We start from the raw sequence: 16,520 nt of genomic DNA, 5'->3' as shown, positions 1-16,520 counted from the left end.
CCCCCATAAGTAAATGGGTTAACAGTATGATAGAAGAGAGGGGAAGTTTAAAGTACTGATGGAGAATAAAATACTAGAATGAAGCCGTCTGTCCCATGCCTGCTGTCTGTATTTGTTAGGGCAGGGGTAGCAGTTTAAAACCTAATTCTCACAATGTCTGTGGCTTTATAAGAGGAAAAGGTATTCTCTTTCTCATCTGATAGTCCATTGTGGGTGTTCTTAGTAAGACGGATGGCTTTCCTTGTATAGGTATGTGAGCTTTAGGGGTGCAGGCTGCTTTCATACTTGTGGCCCTGCCATCTCTTGGGGTCTTGGAGACCTCTGCGTCCAGCCAGAGCGGGAAAGAGATGGGGGAGAAAGAACGTGTGCTTCTAAGAAAAGTTTTGTTGCAGAAGGAAGAGTCATCCCTTGGGCTCACATTTTATTGGTGGGAACTTTGCATGGGAGTCTCGGCCAGATGAAAGGGGCTGGGAAGTGTCGGCCGGTCTGAGCGCTTGGCCCCCAGTCCTGGCTCCACAGGATTGTGGAGGAGCCTGGGTTTCTGCTGGACAGCCAGTGAGCCAGCTCTGCTGTACTGTGTCCTAGAGGCCAAGACCAGAATAATTAACATTCGTTAACTTGGGATAATTTCATGTCTTTTAAGATGCTGATTATTTTAAGTGGTGAATTTTTATAAGGAAATAAGTTCATTTTTTATTGGCTAGGGCACTAACAACTTGATACTTTTTTTTTTTTTTGAAATAAGTTTAGATGTACAACTAAATGGCATTTCTTCCTTTGGTACCACTGGGTTCTGTGATTTGTTTTAACTTTAATTTTCCTTTTTAATGTTTATTTTTATTGGAGTATAGTTGATTTACAATGTTGTGTTAGTTTCAGGTGTACAGCAAAGTGAATCAGTTACACATATACATATATCCACTGTTTTTTAGATTCTTTTCCCATACAGGCCATTACAGAGTATTGAGTAGAGTTCCCTGTGCTATACAGTAGGTCCTTATCAGTTATCTATTTTTATATATAGTAGTGTGTATCTGTCAATCCCAACCTCCCAGTTTATCCCTCCCCCCCCTTTCCCCCATGGTAACCGTAAGTTTTCTTCACCTGTGATTCTATTTCTGTTTTGTAAATAAGTTCATTTGTACCATTTTTTAAGATTCTACATATAAACGATATCATATGATATGTCTTTCTCCTTCTGACTTACTTTACTCAGTATGATAATCTCTTGGTCCATCCACGTTGTTGCAAATGGTATTTCATTCTTTTTTATGGCTGAGTAGTATTCCATTGTATATATGTACCACATCTTCTTTTATCCATTCCTCTGTTGATGGACATTTAGGTTGCTTCCATGTCCTGGCTATTGTCAGTAGTGCTGCAGTGCATGTATCTTTTTGAATTATGGTATTCTCAGGGTATATGCTCAGTAGTGGGATTACTGGATCGTATGGCAGTTCTATTTGTAGTTTTTTAAGGGACCTCCATACTGTTCTCCATAGTGGCTGTATCTATTTACATTCCCACCAACAGTATAGGAGGGTTCCCTTTTCTCCACACCCTCTCCAGCATTTATTGTTTGTAGATTTTCTGATGATGCCCATTCTGACTGATGTGAGGTAATACCTCATTGTAGTTTTGATTTGCATTTCTCTAATAATTAGTGATATTAAGCATCTTTTCATGTGTTTTTTGGCCATCTTAACTTTATTTTTTATTTATTTATTTTTGTAACATCTATTGGAGTATAACTGTTTTACAATAGTGTGTTAGTTTCTCCTTTACAACAAAGTGAATCAGTTATACATATACATATGTTCCCATATCTCTTCCCTCTTGCGTCACCCTCCCTCCCACCCTCCCTATCCCACCCTTCTACCTGGTCACAGAGCACAGAGGTGATCTCCCTGTGCTATGCGGCAGCTTCCCACTAGCTATCTAATTTACATTTGGTAGTGTGTATATGTCCCTGCCGCTCTCTCACTTCGTCACAGCCCACCTTTTCCGCTCCCCATATCCTCAAGTCCATGCTCTAGTAGGTCTGTGTTTTATTCCCGTCCTACCACTAATCTCTTCATGACATTTTTTTTCTTAGATTCCATATATATGTGTTAGCATATGGTATTTGTTTTTCTCCTTCTGACTTACTTCACTCTGTATGACAGACTCCAGGTCTATCCACCTCATTACATGTAACTCAGTTTCATTTCTTTTTATGGCTGAGTAATATTCCATTGTATATATGTGCCACATCTTCTTTATCCATTCATCTGTCAATGGACACTTAGGTTGCTTCCGTGTCCTGGGGCTATCGTAAATAGAGCTGCGGTGAACACTGTGGTACATGACTCTTTTTGAATTATGGTTTTCTCAGGGTATATGCCCAGTAGTGGGATTGCTGGGTCGTATGGTAGTTCTATTTGTAGTTTTTTAAGGAACCTCCATACTGTTCTCCATAGTGGCTGTATCAATTTACATTCCCACCAACAGTTCAAGAGGGTTCCCTTTTCTCCACACCCTCTCCAGCATTTATTGTTTGTAGATTTTTTTTGATGATGGCCATTCTGACTGGTGTGAGGTGATACCTCAGTGTAGTTTTGATTTGCATTTCTCTAATAATTAGTGATATTAAGCATCTTTTCATGTGTTTTTTGGCCATCTTAACTTTAATTTTCTTATTTACAGTGAGGTCACCTCTCAGTGAAACTTAGAAACTACCGTATTTACATCAGTTTTACAAGCGACTAAGAAAGAAAAAAGCTGTCAACCTGTGGTGTGTGATGGATTGTAAACATTGATTACATTTAATTTAACCCCCCTTCGCATCTTTTTTTCTCCTCTCCCCTTCCCTCTAGTTTGTGATTGGCACAATGGAAGAAGCTGGAATGTGCGGGCTAGGGGTGAAAACGGATATGTTGCATAACTCTCAGTCCAATGATATTCTTCAGCATCAAGGCTCACACTGTGGTGGCACAAGTAACAAGCATTCCTTGGAAGAGGATGCACATAGTGACTTTATCACGAAGGGCAGGAGTTTGGTGAGCCCAGAGTACTGCACACGAGAGTCAAGGGAGGAAATTCCTGGGCGAGAGGCTCGAACAGATCCCCCCGATGGTCAGCAAGATTCAGAGTGCGACAGGAACAAAGACAAAACCTTAGGTAACAACCTCAGCTTGGGGGTTGCATGTTTCACACGTTGCTCCTTTGACTTGTATTGTCCGCAGCACAGGTGATGATGGACATGGCCAGCGTCGGGGGCGATGTTGCTCAGCTGACACACATCTGTTGTCTTCAGTGGGGCAGGCGGCCTGTCTGCTGTAGTGACGTGCCGGGGGCCCAAGACAGCAGAGGAGGAGGTTACGTCTCTCTCAGTAGTCAAGAATGGGCTTTCATGAAAAAAATCTGAGGCCAGTTTGACAGGAGTAGTCCCCACCCCCAGCTTCACCACGAGGCTTGCAGTATCTTAGTTACCTGACCAGGGGTTGAACCCGCGCCCTTGGCAGTGAAAGTGCCGAGTCCTAACTACTGGACCACTAGGGAAGTCCCAGACAGAAGTAGTATTTGACTTGCCTTGTTTGAATCTTTAATGTAGTCTGATCAAAATTTACTGTGAAAACTGTATATTTATTTGATCGTTTTATTTTAAACCTAGTCACAAAACTTTAGAGATGATATAACGTTAGGTGAAGTTCAAGAAGTAGGTTAAGACTGGTTTTCAAGGGTATGTTTTCTTCTGCTGTATTTGAGATTAAGGATGAAGAATGTGGTACGTTAAGTCTCATTAGGAAATCTGAATTCCCCTTTTACTTTAAGCTTACTGGTTGCCCCTAAGTTTTGTATACTTATTCTACCTGAGACTAACAGTGTTTAAATTTGTTTGGTTTTCTATAGGCTGAGTTGAAATAATACGAAGGATCCTTCGTATTATACCCATTTTCTGTTAACCTGGCAAACTTAAAATTATTTTTCATATTTCTATAAATTTTTAATTCCTTACAAAAAATTTCTTCAGTATTAGCAGCCCCAGTTAAATGTGTAAAAGCCGAAGGAGTCTTAAAAAGTTACACATAATGTTACCACATGACCCTGCAGTTCTACATCTAGTTATGTTCCCAAGACGGTTGAAAACGTGTCCACACAAAAACGTGTCCAGGAGTGCTTGAGGCGGCATTATTCATGATAGCTGAAAAGTCCAAACAACACAGTTACCCATCAGCTGATGTGCCTCAGTGGCCTCATCCAGAAACAGAAGAAAATGGAGCATTATGTGCATGCAAAACAGAGGTGTCAGATCAACTGAACAGCTTTCTTTTCCTTCTCCAAGGGGGCTTGATGGAAAGAGGCGTCTTGTTTAATGAGCTTCCTCCACCAAGGAGAGGTGCACCTTGAGTGTTTGCCTATTGGGCTGGGCAATTTCTAACCAAGCTCTCTGAACATCACCATATAAAGGGGGAGCCAGCAAGAGAGCTGAACCAGGCCCTCTCTTTAATCCCCTCTGGCTCTGAGATAAGCACATCTACAGCTCTCTGAAAACACAATTCCAGAAACTCAGTGCCCAGGCACAGTAACTCAGCTGGGTGAGATGAGTGGATGAACAAAATGTGGTCTCTCTGTACATGGAATATTATTCAGTGGTAGAAAGGAATGAAGTCTTGATACATTGTGGGTGAACCTTTAAACTGTTATACTAAGTGAAAGAAACTAGACACAAAAGGCCACAAATTATGATTCCGCTTAATATGAAATGTCTAGAATTGGCAAATCTATGGAAACAGGAAGTCGAGTAGTGGCTGCCAGGGACCTGGAGGAGGGAGCCTGGGGAGGGACCACTCATGGGCATATGGAGTTTCTGACATTAGACAGTGGTGATAGTTGTACGACTTAGTGATTATACTCAGCTGTACACTTTAAAAGGATGAATTTTATGGTATGTGAGTTGTATCTCAGAAAACACCAGGTAGAGAGTGAGTTTTAAAATCTTCATAAAGGGCTTCCCTGGTGGCGCAGTGGTTGAGAGTCCACCTGCCGATGCGGGGTACACGGGTTCGTGCCCCGGTCCTGGAGGATCCCACGTGCCGCGGAGCGGCTGGGCCCGTGAGCCATGGCCGCTGAGCCTGCGCGTCCGGAGCCTGTGCTCCGCAACGGGAGAGGCCACAAGGGTGAGAGGCCCACGTACCGCAAAAAAAAAAAAAAAACACAAAAAAACTTCATAAAAATTGCAAGTTACCTTACTGTTATTTCTAATCATATTCAATAATCATATTTTGTCATCTCTTTTAAAATTCTTATTGGTCTTGGGCCAAACGAGAGAGGATTTCTTGCTAAAATTTTCTGTGGATGGAAAAGGATTCTGGTTTTTTTTGTTTGTTTGTTTTTTGTTTTTTTTTTTAGTTTTTTTTTTAATTTTTATTTTTAAAATTTATTTATTTAATTTCTTTATTTGTAGCTGTGTTGGGTCTTCGTTGCTGCACACGGGCTTTCTCTAGTTGCGCGAGTGGGGGCTTCTCATTGCGGTGGCTTCTCTTGTTGCGGAGCCACGGGCTCTAGGCATGCGGGCTTCAGCATTTGTGGCTCGCGGGCTCTAGAGCGCAGGCTCAGTAGTTGTGGAGCAACGGCTTAGTTGCTCCGCGGCATGTGGGATCTTCCAAGACCAGGGCTCAAAGCTGTGTCCCCTGCATTGGCAGGGGGATTCTTAACCCCTGCGCCACCAGGGAAGCCCAGGATTCTGTTTTGAAGTTAGCCTGCTTGTTTTCCTCATAGCAATCTGTACACCGTATACCAAAGTCAAAGTCATTTTCACTTTTTTTTTTCCCCGCCATGCTGCATAGCATGCGGGATCTTAGTTCCCCAACCAGGGATTGAACCCCGTGCCCCCTGCAGTGGAAGCATGGAGTCCTAACCACTGGACCACGAGGGAATTGCCATCACATATGTATTTTTAATGAAATACCCTTCATGAAGAGTGAACGTTTAAAAAAATAAAAATGGTACCTACCACCCAGCTGAAGAAATAAAACTTATCACTTATCACTTATTTTAAAACACCATTTGTTCCATCCTTTCTCAGTCACCTGCTTCTCCCTGCCAGAGTACTTACCAGTACTGTTCAGCTCTTTTTCCCAAGGGAAGTGCCATCTTGACATCCTTCTTTTTTTTTTTTTTTTTTTTACACTAAATTTGGTTAACACACAGAATATGCTTACTAAGTTATCAGAAGTTATTTACATTGCTTAAAGGAAAAGATCTGTGTCACCAGTGATACTGAGCGTCTTAGATAGGTGAAGAGTACCATCCGAAATTGCCTTTGAACTTCCTTCTATATTCGTACTTGGTTAGGAGGAAGCATATAAAAATATTCTGCCCTTTGTAATTTGCCCTTTGTCTTAACTTGGATATCAGTGGTTAAGCAAGGGAATTTTTAAGCCTTCAGCAAGAGTTCTTTTCACAAATAGCTCACAGTGTTAGTGAAGAAATTTGGGGTGGAGATGGGGAGGAAGGGGTGCCTGCTGATCCAGATTTTAAAAATAGCTTTCTTAATTTAGCTAGTAAATCTCTTACTTCTAGTTATAGGCATAAATTATTTTACTCTGGATGTCAGAACATAGGAAGTGTTATTTAGAATTTACAGGTTGATCTCATTCTTCTGGGACTTATTTCTTATCTTGTTAATCATCAGGAAAAGAAGTCTTATTATTGATGCAAGCTCTAAACACCCTTTCAACTCCAGAAGAAAAGCTGGCAGCTCTCTGTAAGAAATATGCCGATCTTGTGAGTATTAAATCAAGGTAGTGAGGTCCATATCAAGTATATCAAAATGTATATGTGCTTGATAAGCTTTTTAAAATATCATGTAGCTTTTGATGTAGCTTTAAATGTAAAATTATACTTCACTCCAGAATTGAAGAGGAGAATCTGATTTCTTGGGGCTTTTTGTTGCTTGTGTGACTTCATTTTGTAAGGTGTTACATGTATAGAGCATTATAATGCTAAAGATACAGCATGGATTTTCTAAAACTCAGTCTCGTGTTGTGGTGCTTTTAAATGCCAGTCAGTTGGAGTGTGGTGGTTCCTGTAGTTAACTTTTCCCAAGGGAATTCTAGAGATAAAGTCTCTAACCATTGTGACTGAAATTGTGAGTTAGGTGAAATAGTCTCCTAAAACAATACTGTGTCTCAGGAAATATTTATTTAGTATCTCCTATGTGCCAGGCATTCCTTTTTCCACCTTCCAAAGAAATTAACCTCATTTATTCTTTGCCTGAATTATTTCAAGTAGCATTAATTCTCTTTGTCAAATTATGAAAGCAGTCTCTATCTATATGGAAACACTGCTGTCCTCTTTAAGTTGAAGAATGGGGAGGCCATTGAACCCTTTGAAATAAGGGTTGTGGGAAGCTTTTAGAATGAATGGTTCTAATATGCTAAATTAATGTCTTCTGTGAAATACTTAGATGAATTATCATGGACAGTGTTTATGCATTTTCATCTGTTGTTAAAGCAGTTATTCCATGCCGTAAACGCTACTTTTTGTCAGTGACCAGCTTTGAAAATGAATTATTATTAGTCAATTACAGTTATATTTTCCTTCGGTTTACAAAGGGGTCCATGAATACCCCCACTTAGCTGGCATTCAGCAGTCTGGCACCTTCTGTTCAGAGCAGCAGGAAACCCCGTGCATCAATGAAAATGGCCTAGAACAGTAACAAATGCAAAGATGGCAGAAAACACAACAAGGTCAGATTGTTGGCTTCAGGAAAGGAACACTTCCATTGGCTATGGAAGACAGTCCTTATTGGTTCCATCCACATGAAGAGAATCATGTGAGAAGTGGTAGAAAAAGAAGACAAAAACAAAAAAGGGAAAAGAAAAAAAAATGGAGAAAAGAGTAAAAGAGAAAAAGCAGTGTAGCAGGTTAGCTACTTGACGCAGTGTTGTTGGGACAACAGCAGACAGTCACGCGTGGATCAGGAGAAGGAAGGGCAGGTAGTGGCCCAGAGCAGTCCTTCTTAGACTCACACAGATGCTGGCACTTTTGTTGTTCAAAGGCTCGTGATTCACTGGGTCTGGGGCCTGAGAGTCTTCATTTTAACAACTTCCCGGGTGAGGTTGATGATGATACTCTTAGCCCTTGGATCACACTTTTTAATCAGCAAGGGTCTAGGGTGTTTTGTTTCTGGCGTTTGTTTTGTGTGTTGGGGGGAGGGGGGGGTATGGTTAATTCTTTTAAAGCACTGGTAATCATCGCTACATTCATTTTAAGATGTGACACGTTGAAGACTTGCTTAGTGAGCAACCTCTCTGATTTAGATTTGTGCTGAGCATATGAAGGACGAAACGTACTGTTTTCCGAAAATGTTATTAAGCTTTGTTTCTTGAAACAACACTCATTTCTTTTAAAAGGTAGAGCATAGGGCTTCCCTGGTGGCGCAGTGGTTGAGAGTCCGCCTGCTGATGCAGGGGACGCGGGTTCGTGCCCCGGTCCGGGAGGATCCCACGTGTCGCAGAGTGGCTGGGCCTGTGAGCCGTGGCCGCTGAGCCTGCGCATCTGGAGCCTGTGCTCCGCAACGGGAGAGGCCGCAACAGTGAGAGGCCCGCGTACCACAAAAAAAAAAAAAAAAAAAAAAAAAAAAAAAAAAAAAAAAAAAGGTAGAGCATATAGATTATGTAGCAGTGAGACTGTCAAGGGAGTAGGGTTTTCCCGAGGATTGTTCCAAATACTTCCCTTTTGCCATCACTGTCCTCTGTCCTTTTGGTGACAGCATCGTCTGACATCACTGGTGCTTGTAGCTCAGTCCTGTAGAGCAGCTGGAGGGGTACCTGCGCTGTGATGGGGATTGTCCTCTGGGGAGATCTTGTGGCTGCCACGTTCACCAGATAACATGGGTACATGGGTTTATGAAATTTGTCACATTTCACTTGCTAAGTGTGGATCCCATTAGGCCTGTAACATGGTCCTTAAGTACATAGTGGTGCTGTTCTTTCCCATTCCTTAGTTTGTGTAGATTATTATAGTGTAATAATAAATCTTGACTTTTCTGGTTGGGTAGGTGTATCTTCTCTTCGTCAGAAGTATCTTGGCTTGGCTATTCTTGACTCTTTACTCTATAAAATTTTAGATTCAACTTATTAGTTCCATGGGAAGAAAACACCCCTTGGGGATTTTGAGGAGCATTTTATGCAATCTGTAGTTGCATTTAGGGGAGAATTATACCATCCTTAAGAAATTAACAGAGCCTAAAAAGTGGATATCCTTGTGGGGGAAAAAATGAATTTAGATCCTTGAACACCATATACAGTGATTAAGGACTTAAATGAAAATTTTAGATATCATTTAGGTTTATTTAAATATATTAATAGGTGAATATTTTTCCAAACTTGGATTAAGAGAAGGATTTCTTACGACACAAAAAGCACTACCAGAGAAAAGATTTCAGAAATTGGCTGTATTGAAATTAAGACTTTCTGTTCATCAAACAACATTTTAAAAGTGAGAAGACACATTACAAACTGGGGAGAACATATTTCCAACAAATAAGAACCAGTAGAAGATTCAATGTGAGGAATATCTAAGGAACACCTACAAATGAATACGAAAAGGACGATTAACCCAATGGAAAACTGGGCAAGAGACGTGTAAGAGGCATTTCATAGAAGTGGAGAAACATCAAGATTCGAAGATACCTTAACATAAAGGTACATAAACATACAAGGGATGTTCGATCTTGTGAATAATCAGGGAAATGCAAATCAAGACCATAGCAACATGCTATTTTGTGTCCAGTATAAGTGGCATAAATGAAGAATTGTGATCGTATGAAGTTTTGGAGAAGTGCATCTACATGATTTCTTATAAATTGCTGGTGTGAGAGTAAATGTGCCGGCCAGTCTGGAAAATAGTGTGCCATTGTCATGTGCAACAGAACATTTAGAAATCACTTCCCCACAACCCCAGTTCTACGTTTTTGCTCAGGATAAATTCTTGCATGGTATATACCAGGAAGCCCATGTGTGAGAATATGCAAATTGTTGTGAGTACCTGGAAACAACTCAATTGCCTATTGACAAGAGACTGGGTCAACAAAGTGTGTTGTGTGCTGCATATTTTTATTTTATTTTATAAAATATTTCTTTCTTTTTTGGCTGCGTCGTCTTAGTTGTGGCATGCGGGATCTTTCATTGCGGCATGTGGGCTCTCTAGTTGCGGCACACAGGCTCATTTTAGTTGTGGCACGCAGGCGGGGCATCTTAGTTCCCCGACCAGGGATCGAACCCGCGTCACCTGCATTGGAAGGCAGATTCTTAACCACTGGACCACCAGGGAAGTCCCTTGAGTTCATTTAAATTAAAGAAAATTTTAAATTTTGGTTTCTCAGTTGCAGTAGCCACAATAAAGTCGGAACAACTAAAATCAAAACGATTTCTTTTAGGACCACAGACGGATGACATAAAATACGGAGGAGAGCAAAGGAATAGTGACCCCAGGATTCAGGGTTGTGGTTACCTTGAATCCGGGGAGGGCAGGGGGAGTTCCAGCCCTTGGTGGAGTTACTGATCGTGTGTGTAGATCCTGCAGCCCACGGTCCTGAGTAAGGTTACTTTACGAGAGTTTTTTGCAAAAACAAAATTATTTTCTGGGGGGAATTTCCGTAAAGGTGTTTTTAATAGCTATAAGCATCTCGCCTGTAAGGATGCGTGGTATGTTTTGAGAGGCCACTAGGTGTCGCTCTTGCTCTTGAAATAGTGACTCAGCATCCTTTCCTTCTCCAGTTAACAGGTCAGTAAGGCTGCCATCTTATCTGTTAGTGTTGGTGTAACCTTGAAACAGACGCATTTGCTCCAAACCTATAGTTGTCGTGCTCCCCCTCTCACTTGCAAAGAACTGAGTGCTGCTTCTTGAGTTCTAATTTGGAGGATCGTTTCAATAAAGTAGCTTGAGTGTGTTTTTCAAGAAAGTAAAACTTTATGGTGTTGATTCCTAAAGAGTTGTCCAAAACATCATTTTTTTTGTTTTTAATAAATAAATAAAGAGATTAAGATTGTTTTTTTCCTACCCTAAATCATTTGCTTACTTTCCTATCATAATGGGAAAAGAGAAGGTTGGCAGGGCAGCATGGCATGAAATATTACACTACACTACTGTGGGTTTTTGGAAATGTATTCCTTAGTTCTTATTGTAATCCTTCCAGCCATAACTCATATGTTTTCGCTGTATTTTGTAAATGTAAAGTGCTTATTACTTTTAGCTGGAGGAGAGCAGGAACGTTCAGAAGCAAATGAAGATTCTGCAGAAGAAGCAAGCCCAGATCGTGAAAGAGAAAGTTCATTTGCAGAGTGAACACAGCAAGGCTATCTTGGCAAGAAGCAAACTCGAGTCTCTTTGCAGGGAACTTCAGCGTCACAATAAGACGTTAAAGGTGAGTTGGTTCCTTTTTTTTTTTCCAATTTAAAAAAATTTTTAGCTGTGCTGGGTCTTCATTGCTGTGCATGGGCTTTCTCTAGTTGGGGCAAGCAGGGGCTACTCTTTGTTGCAGTGTACGGGCTTCTCGTTGCAGAGTGCAGGCTTTAGTAGTTGTGGCTCATGGCCTCACTGGTTGTGGCTCAAGGGCTCTAGAGCTCAGGCTCAGTAGTTGTGGCGCACGGGCTTAATTGCTCCGCGGCATGTGGGATCTTCCCGGACCAGGGCTCGAACCCTCTCCCCTGCATTGGCAGGTGGATTCTTAACCACTGCAGCACCAGGGAAGTCTGGTTCCTTTTTCTCTTTTTCAGGAGGGACTGACTTAGCTTGATGTATAGTCACTGTGTACCTATTTGAACTAAATCCTTGTCTCTCCTTGGAGACAGGGATGCCACTGTTCTATTTTGCTTGGCCTTGTGCTTCTTAACGCACCTCATACTTGCTCATACTTGCTCGTGGGGAATCTAGATGAGATTGATGTTTAGACCACAGCTTTCCCACTAGGAGCCATGGCTTAGGAAGCTGAAATTTGCAGTTTCCTGCTGAGCACTGAGGTCGTTCATTAGCATGTGTGAAAAAGTGGATGTGAAATGAGAAGCTGAGTAAGGGAAAGGCCGCATTGAGCTCAAGGGCTGTTTGTTGGTTACATCACCGGCCACCCTTGTCCATCCCAGTTCCCCATTGCCAAGTACTTTTAGAAGAGCGCTTCTTCCTCAGCTGATGAAAAGACAAAGCATCAGGTACCCAGAAGTTAGTTGGTACCAACAGAGGAAGACGGGAAGAAGGCAGAGACACAGGGGTGGGCCGTCCTCATGTGCAGTTGTGGTATGATTTTGACTGAGCCGGATTGCTCATGAGACTCCCCAACCATGGCAGGCACCCAAGGCCCTAGAACATAGGAGCCCTCAGGAAATGCATCTTTACCTGATGTGGGAGCCGTTAGGTTTCTTTGCTTTTGAATCCTTGGATTTCGGTGTTCATGAAACTGAGTTGTATTTTTTCCCCATAGCAAGTCCACACTTTGATTGGACTGGTAACGCTTTAGACACTAGACATGTAAAGGTAGGTCTCTTAGCACTTGGATCTGAGCAAGAGTTGGGACTAAGCTTTTTTTTTTTTTCCTTTAAAAATTTTTATTGAAGTAGAGTTGATTTACAATATTGTGTTAGTTTCAGGTGTACAGCACAGTGATTCAGATAGATATGTACCAGCCATGGTTCCAAGCACTTGTCCTATGTCAATTCATTAAATTTCTACAGTACTCTTAGTTGGTAGTATGTGTGTGTGTGTGTGTGTGAACACACACACACACACACACACATATATACTCCATTCTTTTTTTTAACATCTTTATTGGAGTATAGTTGCTTCACAGTGCTGTGTTAGTTACCGCTGTATAACAAAGTGAATCAGCTATATGTATACATATGTGCCCTCCCTCTTGGCGTCTCCCTCCCACCCCCCCTATCCCACCCCTCTAGGTGGTCACAAAGCACCAAGCTGATCTCCTGTGCTATGCAGCTGCTTCCCACTAGCTATCTTACGTTTGGTAGTGTATACATGTCCATGCCACTCTCTCACTTCGTCCCAGCTTACCCTTCCCCCTCCCCATATCCTCAAGTCCATGCTCTTGTAGGTCTGTGTCTTTATTTCTGTCTTACCCCTAGGTTCTTCATGACATTTTTTTTCCCCTTAGATTCCGTATATATGTGTTAGCATATGGTATTTGTCTTTCTCTTTCTGTCTTACTTCACTCTGTATGACAGACTCTAGGTCCATCCACCTCACTACAAATAACTCAAGTTCGGTTTTTTTATGGCTGACTAATATTCCATTATATATATGTGCCACATCTTCTTTATCCATTCATCCGATGATGGACACTTAGGTTGCTTCCATGTCCTGGCTATTGTAAATAGAGCTTCAGTGAACATTTTGGTACATGACTCTTTTTGAATTATGGTTTTCTCAGGGTATATGCCCAGTAGTGGGATTGCTGGGTCGTATGTTAGTTCTATTTGTAGTTTTCTAAGGAACCTCCATACTGTTCGCCATAGTGACTATCAATGTACATTCCCACCAACAGTGCAACAGGGCTCCCTTTTCTCCACATCCTCTCCAGCATTTATTGTTTCTAGATATTTTGATGATGGCCATTCTGACCGGTGTGAGATGATACCTCATTGTAGGTTTTTTTTTTTTTTTTTGTGTGTGTGTGTGGTATGTGGGCCTGTCACTGTTGTGGCCTCTCCCATTGCGGAGCACAGGCTCCGGACGCGCAGGCTCAGCGGCCACGGCTCACGGGCCCAGCCGCTCCGCGGCACGTGGGATCTTCCCGGACCGGGGCTTGAACCCGTGTCCCTTGCATCGGCAGGCGGACTCTCAACCACTGCGCCACCAGGGAAGCCCTCTCATTGTAGTTTTGATTTGCATTTCTCTAATGATTCATGATGTTGAACATTCTTTCATGTGTTTGTTTGCAGTCTGTATATCTTCTTTGGAGAAATGCCCATTTTTGGATTGGGTTTGTTTTTTTTGAAGATGCAGATTCCTTTTGTCCCTTACCCTGTAGGGAGTAGAAGGTGTGACCCAGAAAGTAAGGGGCAGGAAGGGATCTCCCTCTTCAGTCTGATTTCAGATGCTGCCCTGCAGGACTAGCAAGGGGGAGGGTATTGGGGAAGCCTGCGTGGAGGGGGCTGGCAGCCTGGCGAGACTCCTTCCTCGTCTCTCAGTGTGGTGAGCTTCAGTTGGCCACAGAGCGCTTACTATAGAGCAGGGCAGGCGGCGCCTCTCTGATTATCTACCTAGGAGAAGCTGCTTGCTTTCAAACGAGAGCCTTCTGGTCGTAAATAAAGGGAAGGAATTCTAGTTCAGAAGCACCACTTCAGGGCAGCAAGCAGTGAACCCACATGGCAGTAGTGTCTTTTGTGGGCATCTGTGCCATCTATAGGTCTGTATGATTAACAGAAATTGTTTTGGATCATAAGGAAGAAAATATGCAGCAGGCACGAGAGGAGGAAGAAAGACGGAAAGAGGCCACTGCGCACTTCCAAATCACTTTGAATGAAATCCAGGCACAGCTGGAGCAACACGACATACACAACGCCAAGCTCCGCCAGGAGAACGTCGAGCTTGGCGAGAAGCTGAAGAAGCTTATCGAGCAGTACGCACTGAGGGAGGAGGTAGGGCAACTGGTGTGTCCCCCTCACTGCGAACCAAAAGCATTCACTAAAACTCTGTCTTCAGGGTGTTTTAGAACCTTTGTGTATGCATGGTGGAAGTCTGGCTTTCCCTCACAGGATTCGTGGGGACCATACTCGATGGCCCAGAAGTCAGTGGATTTGGGTGCGTGAGGCAATTTCTTGGAGGCAGTGTTAGGCACTACTCATCTTCTCTGTGATTCTGGAAGACTGTAATTTTAGCGTAGATTTTCCCCTTATCTAGACTAAAAGTGAGTAAAATACCTGGCCCCCAAATACACTGTATTTTAGATGTCTATGATAATCTGTATGGTCTACACTGTCATTCCATTATGCCTGTGTTTCAGAGATTTTTTTTAGTGGAGGTTTTATAGTATTTGGGAGAAAAAAATGAACCTATTTCTAAAACCCTTATACACCCAGTTGAAGTAAAAAGTTTACTGGAAGGATCTGTGGCACCTCATCTTGGTCACTGGCCTCCAACTAAGAATTCTACAAGCTGGTTGGGAAGTCTGGGCCTGGTGTCTAGATTAAACGCAAATAGGCGATCATGTGCTTTTTTAAAGTTCCTCCATTTTAGAGGTCAAATGGGCAGGAACAAAGGGTTAGGTTCTTTAAATGACACATCCCCTGCCTTTTAAGTTAGTAAAATGTTCTCTTATGTGTGTTGTATCCTTTATAGAGATAGATTAAAATAGCTGATTTTAAAAAAAAAAAGATTGTGGTATCTCTGGGTTATTTTATCTAGTTTTCAAGGCAAATTTTACATTATATTCATTTAGAGTTTTCCATATAGCCCTTCAAAAACTGTTAGCTTTGTAAAGATTTTCTTTTTATCACTCTCGATGCTTTTTGCTTACCTTTTTTTTTCCTTATTATTATGGAAAATTATAAATGAAGAAAAGTAGAGACTGTATCACCTGGCTTTAGCAGATGAAACCATAGTTTCAACTATATTCCCATCACTTTCCCCTGGGTTATTTTGAAGCAAATCCAAGGTATCAGTCCATTCATACATATTTGAGGGTGTGCCTCAGAAAGACTAAGGATTCGTTTTTAGTTGTGACCACAATACCATTTTCACACCTAAAAAATTAGCAGTAATTATTTAATATTAAAATCTAGTCATCGTTTAAATTTTTCCGATTGTCTCCCCGTTGTTTTTTTTTTTTAAAGAAAAAAACCATTTGACTCATCCAAATAAAGCCCATCTGTTTCACTGGTTGATATGTGTCAAGTCTCTAACATAAAGATTTCCTTTTCTCTTCTTACAGTGTGTTTATTGAAGAAACTTTTTTTGTCCTAGAGAATAAATTTTCTATTAGATTATAAATCCCTCACTTTTCTTAAAATTATTGTTTTAGTTTTGTTGTTTAATATGACAGTCTGCCACATTATAGATGTAGAAAATTTGAAAGCTATGTATGTTGAAATCACATTACTTGTGAGCCTTATTCAGTTTGAGTATTATTGAATGTTCTTTCCTTGGTCAGGGAGGGATGTTCTGATGACTTTATTATACATAAATAACCACTTAATAATTTCACTTGGAAATCATAATGACCTTTTACCAAATTTATCTGCTAAGTGCCAGGCACCAAGCACCTTACATAGTATAGCCATTGCTTTGGCCTTTACAGTTCTGCAGTGTGGATGTGGCTACCCGCCATGGGTAAGGGGACTGACATTGAGCAAGGGGGAGAATTCTCCTGGGGCCGTTCCTCCCATCACAGCATGCTGCCTCCAACTGAGAGATTTGGGAACATTTAATGGGGAGAAAAAAATATCCAGGAATTATGTGTATGATGCATTATGGATTTAACAGTTTGATCTCCTTAGCCGTCTTTTTCTTGATACAAGTTGAGC

The 16,520-nt window shown here is 41.6% G+C and overlaps 1 protein-coding gene across 5 annotated transcripts in view; it reads left to right on the top strand.

Moving 5' to 3' along the window:
- The window catches only part of TXLNG (taxilin gamma), a 68,764-nt gene that overhangs the window by 35,484 nt on the left and 16,760 nt on the right, over window positions 1–16,520 (top strand). For 4 of the 5 annotated variants that reach the window (XR_010838697.1, XR_010838696.1, XM_067023740.1 and 1 more), the window contains exons 2-5: window positions 2,856–3,159; window positions 6,677–6,768; window positions 11,243–11,413; window positions 14,442–14,636. Coding sequence is in view for 3 of the 5 variants with exons in the window: in XM_067023740.1 (XP_066879841.1) it covers window positions 2,856–3,159; window positions 6,677–6,768; window positions 11,243–11,413; window positions 14,442–14,636 (762 nt within the window). In the remaining 2 variants the exon portion in view is untranslated. The remainder of the gene's footprint in view (window positions 1–2,855; window positions 3,160–6,676; window positions 6,769–11,242; window positions 11,414–14,441; window positions 14,637–16,520) is intronic. The other variant, XM_067023741.1, reaches the window with a different exon arrangement.

The sequence above is a fragment of the Kogia breviceps genome, chromosome X (assembly GCF_026419965.1).
Source record: "Kogia breviceps isolate mKogBre1 chromosome X, mKogBre1 haplotype 1, whole genome shotgun sequence".
In the NCBI taxonomy this organism is placed as follows: Eukaryota; Metazoa; Chordata; class Mammalia; order Artiodactyla; family Physeteridae; genus Kogia; species Kogia breviceps.
This window is presented reverse-complemented; position numbering and strand designations above follow the sequence as displayed.